A 15,501-nucleotide genomic window follows, 5' to 3' on the forward strand; every position below is an offset into this window, starting at 1 on the left:
TATAAATGAGAAAATATAAATGTCCGTTATTTCTAAATCAGATGTAATGTAGATTGTGATGTAATGTCAAGTGTGTCCAGTATTTTTGTTGAAACCATCTGGCAACCCTAGCTGTCTTGGAAATATTGATTTACTCCTATAGACTTGTACTGCAATTAGAATGAAAACTGACCATTAATGATTGATTATTATCATAAATAATATGTGATAATGTGGTCTGAGCCCAGACTCGGAAGAACAGAGACTTGGATTCTTCTAGTCCTGGCTCTGCCAAAAACTTACGGTGTGACTTTACACAAATCACAGAAACAATGTAAGATGAGGTAAGGAAGCAAAAATGGGTCCTGAGAAAACTCCTGGTTGAGTACAGTTTTAGTTGGGAGGGTGGGCCCTTCTGGTCTGGGGCTTGTTTTGTTTCTGACTATGATGCCAACATTAGACCAGTTTGGAACATTCTTTCCATGGATGTATTTGCAAAGCACGGCGAGAGATGGATTCAGGAGAGTAGTTGTAGCTATCTAAGCGGTACAATTGCACCTGCCTCGGACTGTCATATTTCTCAAACAGAAGAATAATTGACAGCTGGTGTAACTGAAATAATCACTGCCTGCCTGCACGTAAGGGGCCGACCACAGCAAGTGCCATTAAAATTCTAACTACAGTGAATGACCAGGAACAAACAAGGGCACAGACAAGGTCAGTTCCAGACTGCGCCCCGGGCAGCACAGGGTGGGAAGGAGATAGCCTGTTCTTTCCCCACTGAGGGCTGTCTAAGGACTATTTAGAAAAGTTAGACGTACACAAATCCAAGGGCCGGATCTAATGCATCCAAGGGTGCTGAGGGACTTGGCTGATGTGATTGCAGAGCCATTGGCCATTATCTATGAAAACTTGTGGCAATCGGGGGAGGTCCTGGACGACTGGAAAAAGGCAAAGGAAGGAAAAATGCATCTTTAAAAAAGGGAAGAAGGACAATCCAGGGAACCACAGACCAGTCAGCTTCACCTCAGTCCCCGGAAAAATTATGGAGGGGATCCTCAAGGAATCCATTTTGAAGCACTTGGAAGAGGGGAAAGTGATCAACATGGATTCATCAAGGGCAACTCCTGCCTGACCAACCTGATTGCCTTCTGTGATGAGGTAACTGGTTCTGTGGACATGGGAGAGGTGGTGGATGTGACAGACCTTGACTTTAGCAGAGTTTTTGATACGGTCTTCCACAATATTCTTGCCAGCAAGTTAAGGAAATATGGATTGGATAAATGGACTATAAGGTGGTGTTCACTCATTTTTTTCTTTTTGCCCAGCTCTTTCCTCCAGGGTGGCCGATTGGGGGAAGTAGCTGGCTGCTCTGATGCCCCGTTTGGGTGTAGTGGTGGCTTCAGGGCACTGCCCTTTGGCAGTGACCACTCCTCGGTTGTGCCGCACCCCCCTTCTGGGGGAGGATAGTCCACGTTGTTATGGTCCACTTCTCCAGGGTCCTCCCGATGCTCGGGGACCCCAGTTCTTCTCCTTGGGGATTCCTAACTCCCCTCACACCGTCCTGGCCTCAGGCCCCCTGCCAGCCCCTTAACAGCCTCTCCGGGCAGGCCACAGGATCTCCAGGCCCCTACTCCCTAGCCACAGGCACACCTCTGCCTGCCCAGTTACCTCCTGGACTTATGGGTTGGGGCTTCCCTGGCTCAGCCTCCCTCCCCGACTACCACAGCTACCTCCTTGCTAGGTGTGGCCGCCTCCTATGCGGCCCGGCCCTTTAGGGCTGCCTCCATTGCTTGCCCCGGCCCTTCATGACGGCCTCCTATGCAGCACTGGGCCTCAGGCCATGTAGCCTGGGTTCCTCCTATCTGAGCCTCCCCAGTCCTGCCCTCCTCCAGGGAGCCTCCTTCTTCCCTGGCCATCAGGTCTTAACTGCTCTCTCCTCCAAAGCAGCAGGCAGGTCGTTCTCTCTCCTCCCAGGCGCTGTTCTTATAGACCTCAGCTGGGCCCTCCTTATGGCCCTCAGCTGGGCCCTCCTCCCTCCAGCTCCTTGGCCCCTTAAAGGCCAGAGCAGGGCAACACCCTGCCACAGTGGATAGAAGGCTGGCTATGTCATTGGGCTCAATGGGTAGTGATCAATGCTCGCTGTATAGCTGGCAGCGGGTATCAAGCAGGATGTCTGAGGGGTCGCTCCTGCACCAGTTTTGTTCAACAACTTTATTAATGACCTAGATGAGGGGGTGGGTTGCACCCTCTGCAAGTTCATGAATGACACTAAGCTAGGGGGAGAGGTAGGTATGCTGGAGGGCAGGGACAGGGTCCAGAGTGACCTCGACAAATTGAAGGATTGGGCCAAAAGAAATCTGATGAGGTTCAGCAAGGACAATGGCAGAGTCCTGCACTTGGGATGGAAGAATCCCAGGCATTGGTACAGGCTGGGGACTGACTGGCACACTTCTGCAGGGATTATAGTAGAAGCTGGATATGAGTCTACAGTGTGCCCTTGTTGCCCAAGAAAGCTAATGGCATATTGGGCTGCATGAGGAGGAGCATTGCCAGCAGATTGAGGGAAGTGATTATTCCCCTTTATTCAGCACTGGGAAGGACACATCTGGAGGACTGTGTCCAGTGTTGGGGGGCCCATTATAGAAAAGATGTGAACAAACTGGAGAAAGTCTAGTGGAGGCAACACAAATGATGAGGCAGCTGGAGCACATAACTTACGAGGAGCGGCTGAGAGATTTGGGCTTGTTTAGTCTGCAGAAGAGAAGAGCGAGGGGGGATTTGAGAGCAGCCTGCAACTTCTTGCAGGGGAGTTCCGAAGAGGCTGGAGAGAGGCTGTTCTCAGTGGGGGCAGATGGCAGAACAAGGAGCAATGGGCTCAAGTCGCCATGGGGGAGGTCTAGGTTGGATATTAGGACAAACTGTTTCCCTAGGTGGGTGGGGAAGCGCTGGGCTGGGTTCCCTCGGGAGTGGGTGGAATCTCCATCCCTAAAGGCTTTTAAGGCCGAGCTTGAAGTTGAGTTTTCTACTGACCCTCTATTGTTTCAATGGCCAGCTTCTCATTGGTCCATCCACTTCACTCCCATTGACTTAGGATCTGGGCCAATATCTCGCCAGCCCTAACCAACAGTATGACTGAGGCCCAGATCAGCACGAAAAGATCCAAACCCTTCAAGCTGGCCCGGGGAAGCCTGCGAGAAAAGTAAATGAGTGTGGTAAATTCCCACATCCCATCCGGCTCCTGTGCAGATGGGCAGTAGAGCTCCATTGAAATGAGTGAAGCCAAATTACAGACTTGATTCCTGCTTCCTGATCAAGCTGCCCTTGTTCTCAGAACATTAAAGCTGCTTGAAAAATGCCTGTTTGTCTTCAGTGGGCATGAAATCACCACTTCAGTTGCATCAGTACAAGTGTGCAGCCCTGACCTGCATCTCTGTGAGCCCAAATCCTTCCCGGTAAAGATAGGAAATAGGCCCAGACTGCAACTGATCCAGTGGTGTATCTCATGTAGCCTGTGGGTTCCATTTCTCTTTGGAGAAACTTGTGGCCCTAGATTTCACAGAAGTAGCTTGAAGCACGTGAAGGAGGATGGTGGGGTGTACAAGGCACAAGGGGACGTGCAAAAAGGCACCGAGGTGGAAGTGAAGGGAAGCACACAAGGAATTGTTAGCACCCTAACAACATCAATTTCTAATCTTATTGTTCCCTTGTGCTAGGGATGTAATAGCACAGTAACTGATAAGCAAAGGCTTATAGGTTAATGCTATAGACTACACACATCCCCGCCCATCACCGGACAGTATATTTTGTAGCAGGCTGGCCAGCAGCCTGGCTCACTCCTTGCTTGCGATGGGTCTGGGACCTACTCGTGCTGCGCTTTACATTTGAAGTGTATTAGGAGCCACATGGGCAGGCAGCTGAGCTCAGTTTTGGCTCACGCTGGGTTCAGGAGCTCAGATGTCCCCTTGACAGGGGCTGCTGCCACCCTGTACTGCTGCCTCTTTATCAGAGGCAGCAGCACTGGGCGAGAGGCAGCCAGTCCGCAAGGAGAGGCTGGAGTGCACTGGCTGCTGGCCCCACCCCGGGGACTATAGAATAGTCGACTTACTGGTAAGAATTCATGAGGTTACTCGACTGTTCCATTAACCGATATTTAACATCCCTACCTTGCGCTCTGCCCTCTGTCTGTACCCACCGCTTATCTCTTGTGCAGGACAGATTGCGAGCTTTTGGGGATTGCCTAGCACAAGGGTCTGTCACGGCTGGTGAATTTTCAGTTCGCTAATATCAATGATGACACTTCTGCTCCTGAACAATCACCAGCTGTAACAAATGGCTGAATGCTTCACTGCCTATTTAATTTATATGTGTCCTTACCTTTTGGATTGAATTTTTATAAACCATTAAAAAAGGAGCGGGTGTTAGACATGGGATGGAACAATACAGTCTTGCATCAGGTTCTTCAGTGGCAGCAAAGCGGAGCTGATGGCCCAGGAGAATTTGACTTTTAGATGTCACCCAGGATAATTTTGTGCCAGTGGCGGATTTCATGCTGCGGCTGGAGCCACAGCCAGGCAAGGCCATCACCTCAGCTGGTGTAAATAATGGGGCGTCAACTCTGATAAATCTCCACTGTCTAGCTCCAGGCCATGCGGGAGAGAAAGCCCAAGCGACGACAGAAAGTGCTTATATAGCAGAGTGAGACTTATTGTTGATCACGTTTGAAGCACCCGCTGCTGTATTGGGCACCTTGCGGCAACAAGCAGAAAGGCAGATTCTCAGCTCAGATTGTCGCAGCTCGGTCCAGTGCAGGGTCGGCCTCAGAGGGGATCCAGTCTGCACACAGCACGGCCCTACAGTAATGGCTCTGAACAGACTGAGGGAGAAGGGAGGGGGGAGCAGAGAGGAAGGGCAGAGGTGACATTCAATAGTGCATCTCTCCTAGAGTTGCCAGCTCTCCCGGACTGGAAGACAACGCCACCAATGGCATTCGGTCCATCCAGTTAGGAGAGGGGGCAATCCCAGTCCGTGCTGCCAAACATCGTACCTAGGAAAACCAACAAGGAGTCCTGTGGCACCGTAGAGACTGACAGATTTATTAGGGCGAAAGCTTTTCTAAGTAAAACCCACTTCATCAGATGTGTTGGAGATGTAGTTACAGAGACAGGGGTGGGGGGAGGGTGTGGAGCGACCCCTGCGCCAGGCCTGCCCTGTAACCCCCCAGGTGCCTTGGGGGAGGGGTCACAGGGGGAGGAGTGTAAGGAGGTAGAGGGTGGAGGTGGAGCAGGGGCTGGGCGTGGGGAAGGGCACAGACACCCCCTGGCTCCCCAGGGCTGCAGGGACGTGCAGGCTGAGCGAGGAGCTGCTCAGGCTGCGAGTTTGGGGCCCCGGTGTAGAGTCAGCCAAAGGCCCTGGGGTCGGGGGTGGAGCTGGCTAGAGAAGGGCTGTGTGCCAAGGTGCTGACCAGCACAGAAGCAAAGCTCTGGGTGTGGTGGGAGATGTGAAGAGCCAGGTGTGAACTTTTGCCTTTGCCTTTGTTTTGGGACTTGGCAGAGGATTGTCATCTGTTTGAGTTACGAGCCCAGCCCCAGGTACTGCCAGGCCTGATGTTAACTACAAAGAAAGCTGGTTGCTTAGGTCTCCCTGGGAGGAGGAAACCAGAGCCAGGCCTCTGCAGAGCGGGTGGGAAGGCGAGTCACCCTTTCCTCCTGCCCCTGTAAGTGAGCAGCAGGTGTATCCGCCCTTCGCGACTCCAGTCTCCCTCTGGGCATGTTGCAGCTGCTGGAGAGGAGCCCGTCCCTGAGTCTCTAGGAAGGGTTTGTATTATCTTTGGCCAGGTGACTCCAATTGTCTCTTTTGGATGCAGCCTCTGCTCCTGTGACCCAGGCATGTGTGGGCTCAGGGTTGGGTTCCTACAGCGCTGGGCCAGGGGAATCCAGCTAGAAACTGCAGCCTCCTTGTTTAGCAGAGAATCTTCCCACGGGACAACAGAACTGGTCGGAGGTCGCCAATTCCTTTCCCGGCAGTGGCACCTCGCTAAGGGAGGGAGCAGGCCCCGTGTCCTATGACCAGCCTCATCCTACTCAAGCCTTTTTCTGAGATCTTCTTGATCTTTTCCCCACCCTGGCCTCGTGCGGCCCGGCCACGCCCTGCAGCATTGGGTCAGTGTTTGCTCAGGGCAGCCAAGCACCGCCCGCCACTCAGTGCAGTGTTTGCTCGCTGGCGAACGCACGCGAATCTGATCCGTGCTGCCTGGTTACTGGGTGCTCAGCTGCATTCGGTGGGCGTGGGTCTGTTTGCCCCGCCACGGCCTGAAAGCATTAGCAGGGCCCCAAGCTCAGCGGGGCAGCGTGTGGGGGAGGCTGGCTTGGGGGTGGCTTTTAAAGGTGGAAATATGGCCAGTGACAGGTGGATGCAAAGAGGATGGTCCCGATTTTCCTCTCGCTGTGGGCCTGATCTGCGGGGTGCTGAGTACTCTCAATGTCCAGTGACTCTAATGGATCAGCTGTGGGTGCCCAGTCCCTGGCAGGATTGGGCTCTGGCACCTGAATGTAACAGCCCCACGTCCACGCCCAGTTAGGGGCAGCACTTCAGAAGATGCCTCAGGACCAAGAATCTGCTTCCAGCCCATGGGGCTGAAGTATGCCCCGGGACAGACCCAGACTAGCTGGCTGCCACACTCTAAGGGAAGGCAGGCCTGAGGATAATTAATAGCTGGCCTGAAGGAGCAGGCTAATCAGACACCTGCAGCCAATTAAAGCCTTTGAAAGGTTCCCCCCAGGCGAGGCAGGAGAAGGAGAAGAGGGGCGGACTGAGAGGAGGAAGTGTGTCTGCGGAGAGCTGAGAAGGGAAAGATTCAGTCAGGTACCAGAGGAAAGGTTGAGCAATGCAGGAGCCCCTGAGGGAGTGAACACAACAGGGAATCATCCAGTGACCCCTCCTCCGTCACCCCTTCCCAGCCCCAGACAAACAGAGGCCAGGAACACCCTCCCTGCCCATCCTGGCTAAGAGCCATTGATGGACGCATCCTCCATGGACTTTCTCCACTGAAGTCTAGGAAATACAAAGGTATTTAGGCTCCTAATGTCCATTGATTTCAATGAAAGTAAAGAGCCTATAACCCTTTATGGTTCTGGACCTAACGAGGGCACAGCTGGAGTGAGGTCAGGTGTCCCCAGGCACCAGAAAGATCTCTCTCTCTCTCTCTCTCTCTCTCTCTCTCTCCAGTCGCTCCATGTTCAAACTACAGGGACACAATTAGCCACGTAATCATCAAAAGGAATCCTGTCAGGTTTACGCTGTCGGCATAATCGCTGATCTCTTGGTCTCCTGAGCTGGGAATCATAGAACACTAGGACTGGAAGGGACCTCGAGAGTCATCGAGTCCAGCCCCCTGCCCTCATGGCAGGACCAAATACTGTCTAGACCATCCCTGACAGACATTTCTCTAACCTGCTCTTAAATATCTCCAGAGATGGGGATTCCACAACCTCCCTGGGCAACTTATTCAGTGTTTGACCACCCTGACAGTTAGGAACCTTTTCCTAATGTCCAAACTAAATCTCCCTTGCTGCAGTTTAAGCCCATTGCTTCCTGTTCTATCCTCAGAGGCCAAGATGAACACGTTTTCTCCCTCCTCCTCATGACACCCTTTTAGATATCTGAAAACTGCTATCATGTCCCCCCTCAATCTTCTCTTTTCTAAACAAACCCAATTCTTTCAGCCTTCCCTCATACGTCATGTTCTCTAGACCTTTCATCATTCTTGTTGCTCCTCTCTGGACCCTCTCCGATTTCTCCACATCTTTCTTAAAACGCAGTGCCCAGAACTGGACACAATATTCCAACAGAGGCCTAACCAGCGCAGAGTAGAGCGGAAGAATGACTTTTCGTGTCTTGCTCACAACACACCTGTTAATGCATCCCAGAATCAGGTTTGCTTTTTTTGCAACAGCATCACACTGCTGACTCATATTCAGCTTGTGGTCCACTATAACCCCTAGATCCCTTTCTGCCGTACTTTTCCCGGACAGTCGCTTCCCATTCTGCATGTGTGATACTGATTGTTCCACACATTCAGAATACATGTTCTCCATCAGATGAGAGGCAAGTTCGGGTTTGAAGCCTGGCTCATGGCAGTGAAATTGGACAAACCTGGTTAGGTCAGAACTTTAGGTGAAAGTGAGGCACCTCTGCCATAGTCAGAGATTCAAGGTGACTTTTCAGAAGCACCTGTGGGACTTCGGCGCCTCCGTCCCAGATCTGCAAACTGCTGCTCAGCTCAGCATTGTGAACCCTACGTCTCCTTTTCCAAAGTGAGTCGGGCCCACCTTCCTTCTCAAGGCTCCCCGGCGCCTGACTCCTGCTGATTTCCTCTCTAAGGGTGCGTCTACATGGCAGTGTTATTCTGGAATAGCAGAGTCAGCGTCTGCACTACCAGCAGTAATTTCGACAATGTCAAGCTAGGGGACATCTCACTCCGACTTCTGTAACCCTCATTTTACGAGGAGCAAGGGGTGTCGGAGGAAGAGTCTCTCTCGGTCTTCCTGCTGCGTAGACAGCACCAAAAGCTGAATGAAGCCATTTCGACTTAAGCTACACAATTGACATAGCTCAGGTTGTGTAGCTTATTCCGGCTTCAGCCCTGCTGTGTAGACGTGCTGCCCTCACTGTCTTTGAGGACTGGGGCCTTAGGTCCTTTGGAGACTCCCACGAGATGCTTATCGGCATCTTGTGGAGCCTAAATATCTTTAACAATCTGACCTGGAGAGGAGCTCGAGTGTCTTTTGAAAATGGGACATGGCTCCTACGTCCCTGGAGCACTCTTGGCATTTCACCTTTGAACTTATTTAGGTGCTAAAAAGCAGGGGTCAAGACTCCTCAAAATGGCTCCTGATGTTTCGGATGCCTGGTTTGAGACGCCTCCACAGAGCTCCGTGTTCGGAGGGTCGCCTGCTCCCTGCTTTCTACACCAGGCCCCTTTACGGTACCTCCGGCTGGACACTGAGAACCCCTAGTCACTTGTGCAATTACTGGCCTGAGGACACCAGCAAGAGTCCCCAGCCTGATCGGAGCCCGTTCAGAAGGGATGTGCCGCCGCTTGCCATACAAGCTACAAGCTTAGGCCTCAGTCAGAAAATGGGAGCCAGTGGCAGTGATCTTGCTCTGGTGTTAGCAGGTGCAGCCCCTCTGTGAACACTGTCAGATTTGGGGTCGCTTGCACCCAGTGTCTGCTCTGTGGCTGACAGCCTGGACAGACTAAAACTAGCCCTGCGGATGTGGTGGGACAGGCCGTGACTCAGGCTAGCTACCTGGGCAGGGGTTCAGACTGGCAGGCCCATCAATGGGGGAGGGGCAAATGGGGCCAATGCCCAGGGTCCTGGGGCTTCAGGCCACCACTGCTGCAGTGCACAGGCTGGTGGAGTAGGCAGCATGGTCTGGGCAGTGCTGAGGGCTGGCTGCCCCTGGCCCCGCCCCCTCCGACCTTTCCCAGGAGCTCTGCAGACAGGCTCAGATGCAGGTAGCAGGTAGCTAGCCCGAGCCACCGTCCATGGTGCAACGCCTGTGCTGGTTTTTCAGTGGGCTGACTGCAGCCGAGCTAGCACGTCTGCCCGCCCAGGCTGGTCGCAGTGCAGACACGCCCACAGAGAGCCATGCAGCGACGGAACGGGATCGCTCCGCGGAGGCGCTGACCGTGGGTTAGTAGCAGGGAAGCTGCAGAAAGGTGTGAAGGGAATCGTTAAACCGGGGAGGCATCACAAAAGGAAGAACCAGCTCTGGGCCTGATGGGAACACCCGGATTTCAAACCATTCATACCCCAGAGTTGGGGAAGGCTACACATGCACATGGGGAGGTGGTAGGGGGCTAGGAGGACACATCCCCTGAGCAGGTTATCCTATGATTGGCTAGTGCGGCCCCTGAAAGAGCTGGTCCCGGCCACTCCCAGAGAGGTCCCTGGATTATATGGGCCCCTCCTGTGACCCAGCCTGGCCAGGCCTTTGTTCCTCAGTGCAGAAGGGATGTGGGTTAGTGCAGTAATGTTCTCGGCCTGGGTTCAGACACTGGCTTGCAGTGTGGTTCGGCTTTCTCTGTGTTAAATAGAGTAACTGGCAGAAAACCTGCCCGGGCTGACTAGCAGAATTTTGCAGAGCTGACAGCCCCTCACTTCCATCAGCAATCAATATCCCAGGCTTCCTCCCTGGATTTAGCATCTTTCCTTTCCTCGCCTGCTCTCCCCAAACTGTCAAAGCAGAGGGGAGCCTGCAGACAGCCAAAGCACAAGCCGGCTTCTCAGGCCTGCTGGACTTATCCCATATCCACTAGTGGTTCCCTTGCAGCCTACAGCATTTGCCCCACAGTTGCTTGTTTGTAGCTGCCCCCGGGTGTGTGTGTTTCATAGACCCTGCACAGCAGGCCATGGTGAGTTCCTGCTTCCTCCCCCCAGCTGCTCTCTCACTCACCGTGTTGTAGTATTCTGCGATGACCTCGGAGTGCTCAAAGTTCCCTTCGCACCAATCCACTTCGGAGGTGAGGTAGGCGAACACGCTGGGCATTTTGGGGCTCCCTCTGCCAAGGGAGAGAAGCGAGTGAGATTGTTCCCAGGGAGGCAGAGTGCTCTGCACACCACTGGGGAAGAGGTGAAACCTGCTCTGCCTGCCCTCCCGCAGCTCTGTTCACATGCACATGCCGCCCTAGCCAGTTTGAGGAAAATACCAGCATCCAAACCCTTAGCCACCACTCTCCTTGTAAAACTAGGGCGTGCCACTGGGTTACAACCAGAGATAAGCCTGGATAAGCCATTCCTCCGCCCTCCTCTTCAGTTAAATCAAACCCAGCTCAGGGGCAGCTCCACACTCTGCAAATGGACGTGACCCTCGTCAGGGTGCAAACAAAAGTCCTGGATCCAAACACTCCAATGCATGGGGAAGTTGGAAATTTGGTCCCAGACCTTATGGCTTGAGCCCATTTCTAATGACAGCAGAGAGGACAGGAGAGGCTGGGCCCCTTTTCCCCACTGCTCCCCTGTTGCAGTTATGGGAAATTGATCATAGGAGCCGGGCGGAGCTCGGCCTAAGGAAAGATGAGAAAACACCAAGGCTGTGGAGAAATTCCTTCCTGACCCCAGATTTGGCAGCCACTGGCGAACACCCAAGGCTAAGTGTCCCAGAGGCCAGATTTCTCCTGCTTGACATTGTCACAGTGTCTGTCAATCTTTGGGACCCTGGAGTGTAACCGACGTCCAGCCAGCTGGTTTCTGTGGCGCTGCGCAGGCATTTGGTCTGCTTGGCTTTCCCAGTATGTGGAATGCCCATTTTTAGAAGGGCGGGGGGGGGGGGGGTGTCAGGAAATAAGAGGACCTTGTGGCGCTGTGACCGGCTCTCGGTTTGCACAGTGAGGTTGTGGCTTCACTAGAACCGCTGCAGCAGCACCAGCAGAGGGGGGGTGCCCATCCCTGAGAGCCAGCAGACAGGACAACAGAAAAATTCTTCTGTCCACCTAGCACTGTCTAGCCCAAGGATTAGATCACTTTAACCACATCTTATGGGGTGCAGGGCTTTCCCGCTCCTCCTCCCTTCCAGATTCACCCCAGGGGCGGGTCCTGATCAGAAGACTGATGCATTTTTTAAGCCCTGGACTATATGATGTAAACCTCATGCTGCACCTTGGCACGGGGGTGAATCCTGAGGAAAATGCCTTCCCAAAGGCCCCAGCAGTGATGTGCTCTTAACAGTGATGGGGCGGGTTTCCCCTGACCATTGATACCTCTAGCATCCCCAAAATCCCATGATGACTGCAGACTGTGTTCTTAACCGGGCAGTGATGGAAAATTCGTCCCCTTTTATCCTGCTTTTCCCCAAAGCCGAGGAATCTCCTGTTCCCAGGGTGGAGACTGTCACTTTCAATGTCATCTCGTGCTCCTTTGTAAAGGCAGATCTGTGGGGTTTGTGCTTGTTTGCCTCACGTCTAAGAAGCTGAGATACTTCCTGACTCTGGCAGGATAGAAATTCTGTACATCCGGCTGCCTGCCTTTCCTTGGAATGGACCCACCCGGCTTGCTGTGGGATTGTTTGTTTTTAAAGCACCATAAAGTGCATTCTGAGCTCTGAGAAGCCCACTCTTCGTAACTGGCTTACAGATGTGCCCGACCGAGTCATGGGAGCACCCAGGCCTTGCTTTGGATGAGACTTGCGATCAAGACTGTCTCAAAGTGACCTCTGTGGTGCTGAAATAATGCTGGTAGCAAGAGTGCTGGAGGGGGAACCGTGTTTTGGCGTTGTTACTTCTCCTTCCAGCAATGCTAGTTCCAACACCTAGGAGTGACTGATTTGGGGGGGTGTAGCTAGAGATGCCATAAAGGGGCCACATTTTCAGAGCATGATGACTCAGTTTAAGGCATCTCAAGATGGGCAGCCATTAACTGGGACACCCAGAATGACAAAACCTTAATCGTTGCTCCTAAGTCACATAGTAGGCAAACTCTAAAATGTGGGGTAATACCATCTCACATTCACATGGTGCTTTACAGCTTTGAAATGCCTAATAGGCATTGGCTTAAAAGGTCATTTGATTTCTCTCTTCTTTTAGCCTTTTCCATTTTAATAATTTTGTGTCTTAATTGTGTTCCTTGAAATTAGGGATCCAAATTCTGCTGCCGCTTACACCAGTAAAATCCAGAGTAACTCTGCAGGGTTAATGCACTTTCTCCAGATTCATACTAGTGTAACTGAGACCTGAATTTGATTTATTTGCATCCACATGGGGAGATTCAAAGAGAGAAAATAGGAATATTAAACAAGACTTCACATGACCTATGGTACCGCAATACCAGACAAACGGCTGTGGGGAATTTCCATCTGTTATTTGGCCCCAGTTTAGCCGGCTATGTTTTAAGACACTTCCACCTTAATTAAACTGATGCAGAGTTGAATTCCTCATGTAGCGTGGGAATGCGACTCTGGAAATAAAACAAAGCATTGGAGGAGCCGATTAGTGGGTCCCGTTCTCCAGGGCCCTGCTTTTGGTGTCATGGTTCCCACCAAATAATTCCATCCTCATGTGGCAGCACTTGGCACTCATGTCCGCACCAGTGTCATTGGCTGCACCAGGTGCAGAGTAAGAGAAAATCGGTTCACAGGTAGAGAACTCATGTCCCAGCCCAATAAGCCTCTGTCACCCATTTGCTGGGGGGTGTAGAGGAAGCCCAGATGAAGAAATCCCTGCAGTAAAACAGTGATCGGGAAAAGAAAATTGAAGCAAGTGATTGAATGAAGCTGCAGGTGGCTTGCTCACCTGCTGTTTACTTCTCAGCTGGGTCTAGCTTACCTGCACTTTCCCTCAGCCCACCCCAAGCTGTGTCCACGAGGAGCAGCCAGATGTCAAAAGCCTCCAGGTGTTGCATGGAAGGGTGGCATCTCTCACTGCCTGCCCTGCTGCTGTAGTTCTAAAGGAGCATCCACGAGGGGAAGTCACCAAGAGCAGCCCCAGGCAGCATGAACCGTAGTCACTATTGCTCCATCTCTGGGGAACGCCTGCTCCATCCAGTGCCTGCTCAAGAGACCATGTTGGCTGGTGAGTTTAAATCTCCAAGCCAGAGGGGGGCAGAAAGGGCTGGAGACGGAGAGGCAGATGTATTCAGAAGCCATTTCAAAATTGCTTTGCCCGCATGCATGCAACACCAACATGATAAGCTTTTAGTTTCCAGTGATAGAAGCTGTCCTCTTCGGATCTATCGACACGGCTGGTTTTTTAAAAATGACGGTTTTCACCTAAACAACAATCAAAATGTTGTCATCGTTTCCATTTTGCAGTTTGAAATAGAATCACATTTTTTTAAAATGTGGTTTGTGACTACCAGATATTTTGTTTAGCAAATATATCATTTTTGATCAACTATTTTTTTCACTAACCAAAAACCCCCAAACAAATAAACTTTGGTTTGGGTAAACAGAATATTTTTAACTAAAAGCAATTTTTATTTTAAATGTCACCAATACTGTGATAAATGAAAACATCCCGGTGTCGCCTGAGTCCTTTATTCATTTTTGTTTTTTTCTTTTTTCATTTCAATCGTTGCTCTGGGGTGGGGCTGGGGCAGAGGGGGTCAGTCTGCAGGTTACCCTGGGGAGAGAGAACAACCCAGCCTTCTTTCAGCACAGCAGCTTGGGGCCAGGTGAGAAGCGCCTCTCCAAGGTGCTACAAGTCCAGCGGGCACACTGGGGAAGGGGGGCATGTTCCCCAGCTGGGGCAGGTCCAGGTTCATCTGCCCCCTGCGCTCCCCAGCCAGAGTGAGGAATGCAGCAAACTGGGCACTTTCCCCTGGCTCCCTGACAAAGGGGAATAGCCAGTAATGTCCCCATATTAATCACGGGAGGGGGAGCTGCAGCCCCCACCACCCTCCCTAAAGGGTGTGAGAGACTCGGGGCTAGGACAGTCCCAGAATTGGGGAAGGGGCACCCCCAGCCAGCCCCTTGCACCTGCCTTGTGAGTCTGTCTCTTTTCTGTGTGATTTTCTGAGCAGCAATCCCATTCCAGGCACGTCTCCTTTTCCCAGCACAACCAACCCCCAACCTTGCTTTAAGTTCGGCTAGGAGGAAGCTGTGTGCTGAACGTGGTGATCCTAGCTCTTAGTGCTTAGGAGGCGTTCTTAGACAGACAAACTCTCTCCATTGTATAGAACATGTAGCACCCATAAGCCTTAACTGAGCTTGGGGTTCCATTGCGTTAGGCATTGTCCAAACAGCTCCTGTTGAGAAAACATTATTGAACTAGACAAAGGGTGGGAGAGGGAAAAAGAGGCAGAATGAATGTTACATCACAGCAGGACCCTACCAGGGCTAAGAATAGACCATTGGTCTCCTGACCTGCATGCCTGTGCTCTAGCCACTGTGCAGTACTGCCTCCTTTCTGACTGCCTCTCGTAGGTTTCTGTGTATCAGTTCTCACTGCCATGTCTGAGCATTGCACCCAGTCAATGACATATGCAAAGCTGGGATAACATGTTATATGTCTGGTTTTTTCCTCCAAGGCAGAGGGGTGTGGTTGTTGATTTGGGGGAACTGAACAAGTTCTTCCCCATGAAGGGAAAGGGGCATCCCAGATTCAAACCAAAGTATCACAGGATCGGGTTTGCCCACAGAACTAACTTCCTCCCACCCAGCCTTAAATAGCAGAGGCTGAGTGTGTCCAGGCATGTGCGCTGCATTGACAGGGACAGGTCCAGCCAATGAAACCCTGAGTGCTACCTATTCCCCACTTCTGGGCCTGCTGCTTTCCTTAATTAGGAGAGCTTCTGCTTTCCCTGAGTTCAGTCGCTGCAGGTGATATGACCAACATTCCCTCTAACCTCATCCATCCATGTGTGGAATAATTTTATGTGCACTGAGGCATGTGAAGATGTGCACCACCAATAGAAACAAAAACCTAGCTGTGCACTCTCTGCTAATCATCTGGGTGATATCTGAATTTCTCCTGAGCAGCTGCACAAGTGCCCGCCTTACAGGGAACACTAGCTATGACCAGGT

The 15,501-nt window shown here is 51.9% G+C and overlaps 1 protein-coding gene across 1 annotated transcript in view; it reads right to left on the minus strand.

Annotated features, from left to right (window-relative positions):
• ACER1 (alkaline ceramidase 1) overlaps positions 1–10,707 on the minus strand; it is a 30,498-nt gene extending 19,791 nt beyond the window's left edge. The window contains exon 1 of the mRNA XM_006125535.4: positions 10,441–10,707. Coding sequence (XP_006125597.2) covers positions 10,441–10,533 — 93 coding nt within the window. The 5' untranslated portion in view covers positions 10,534–10,707. The remainder of the gene's footprint in view (positions 1–10,440) is intronic.
• Between the last annotated feature and the right edge of the window lie 4,794 nt (positions 10,708–15,501).

The sequence above is a fragment of the Pelodiscus sinensis genome, chromosome 19, assembly GCF_049634645.1.
Source record: "Pelodiscus sinensis isolate JC-2024 chromosome 19, ASM4963464v1, whole genome shotgun sequence".
In the NCBI taxonomy this organism is placed as follows: Eukaryota; Metazoa; Chordata; order Testudines; family Trionychidae; genus Pelodiscus; species Pelodiscus sinensis.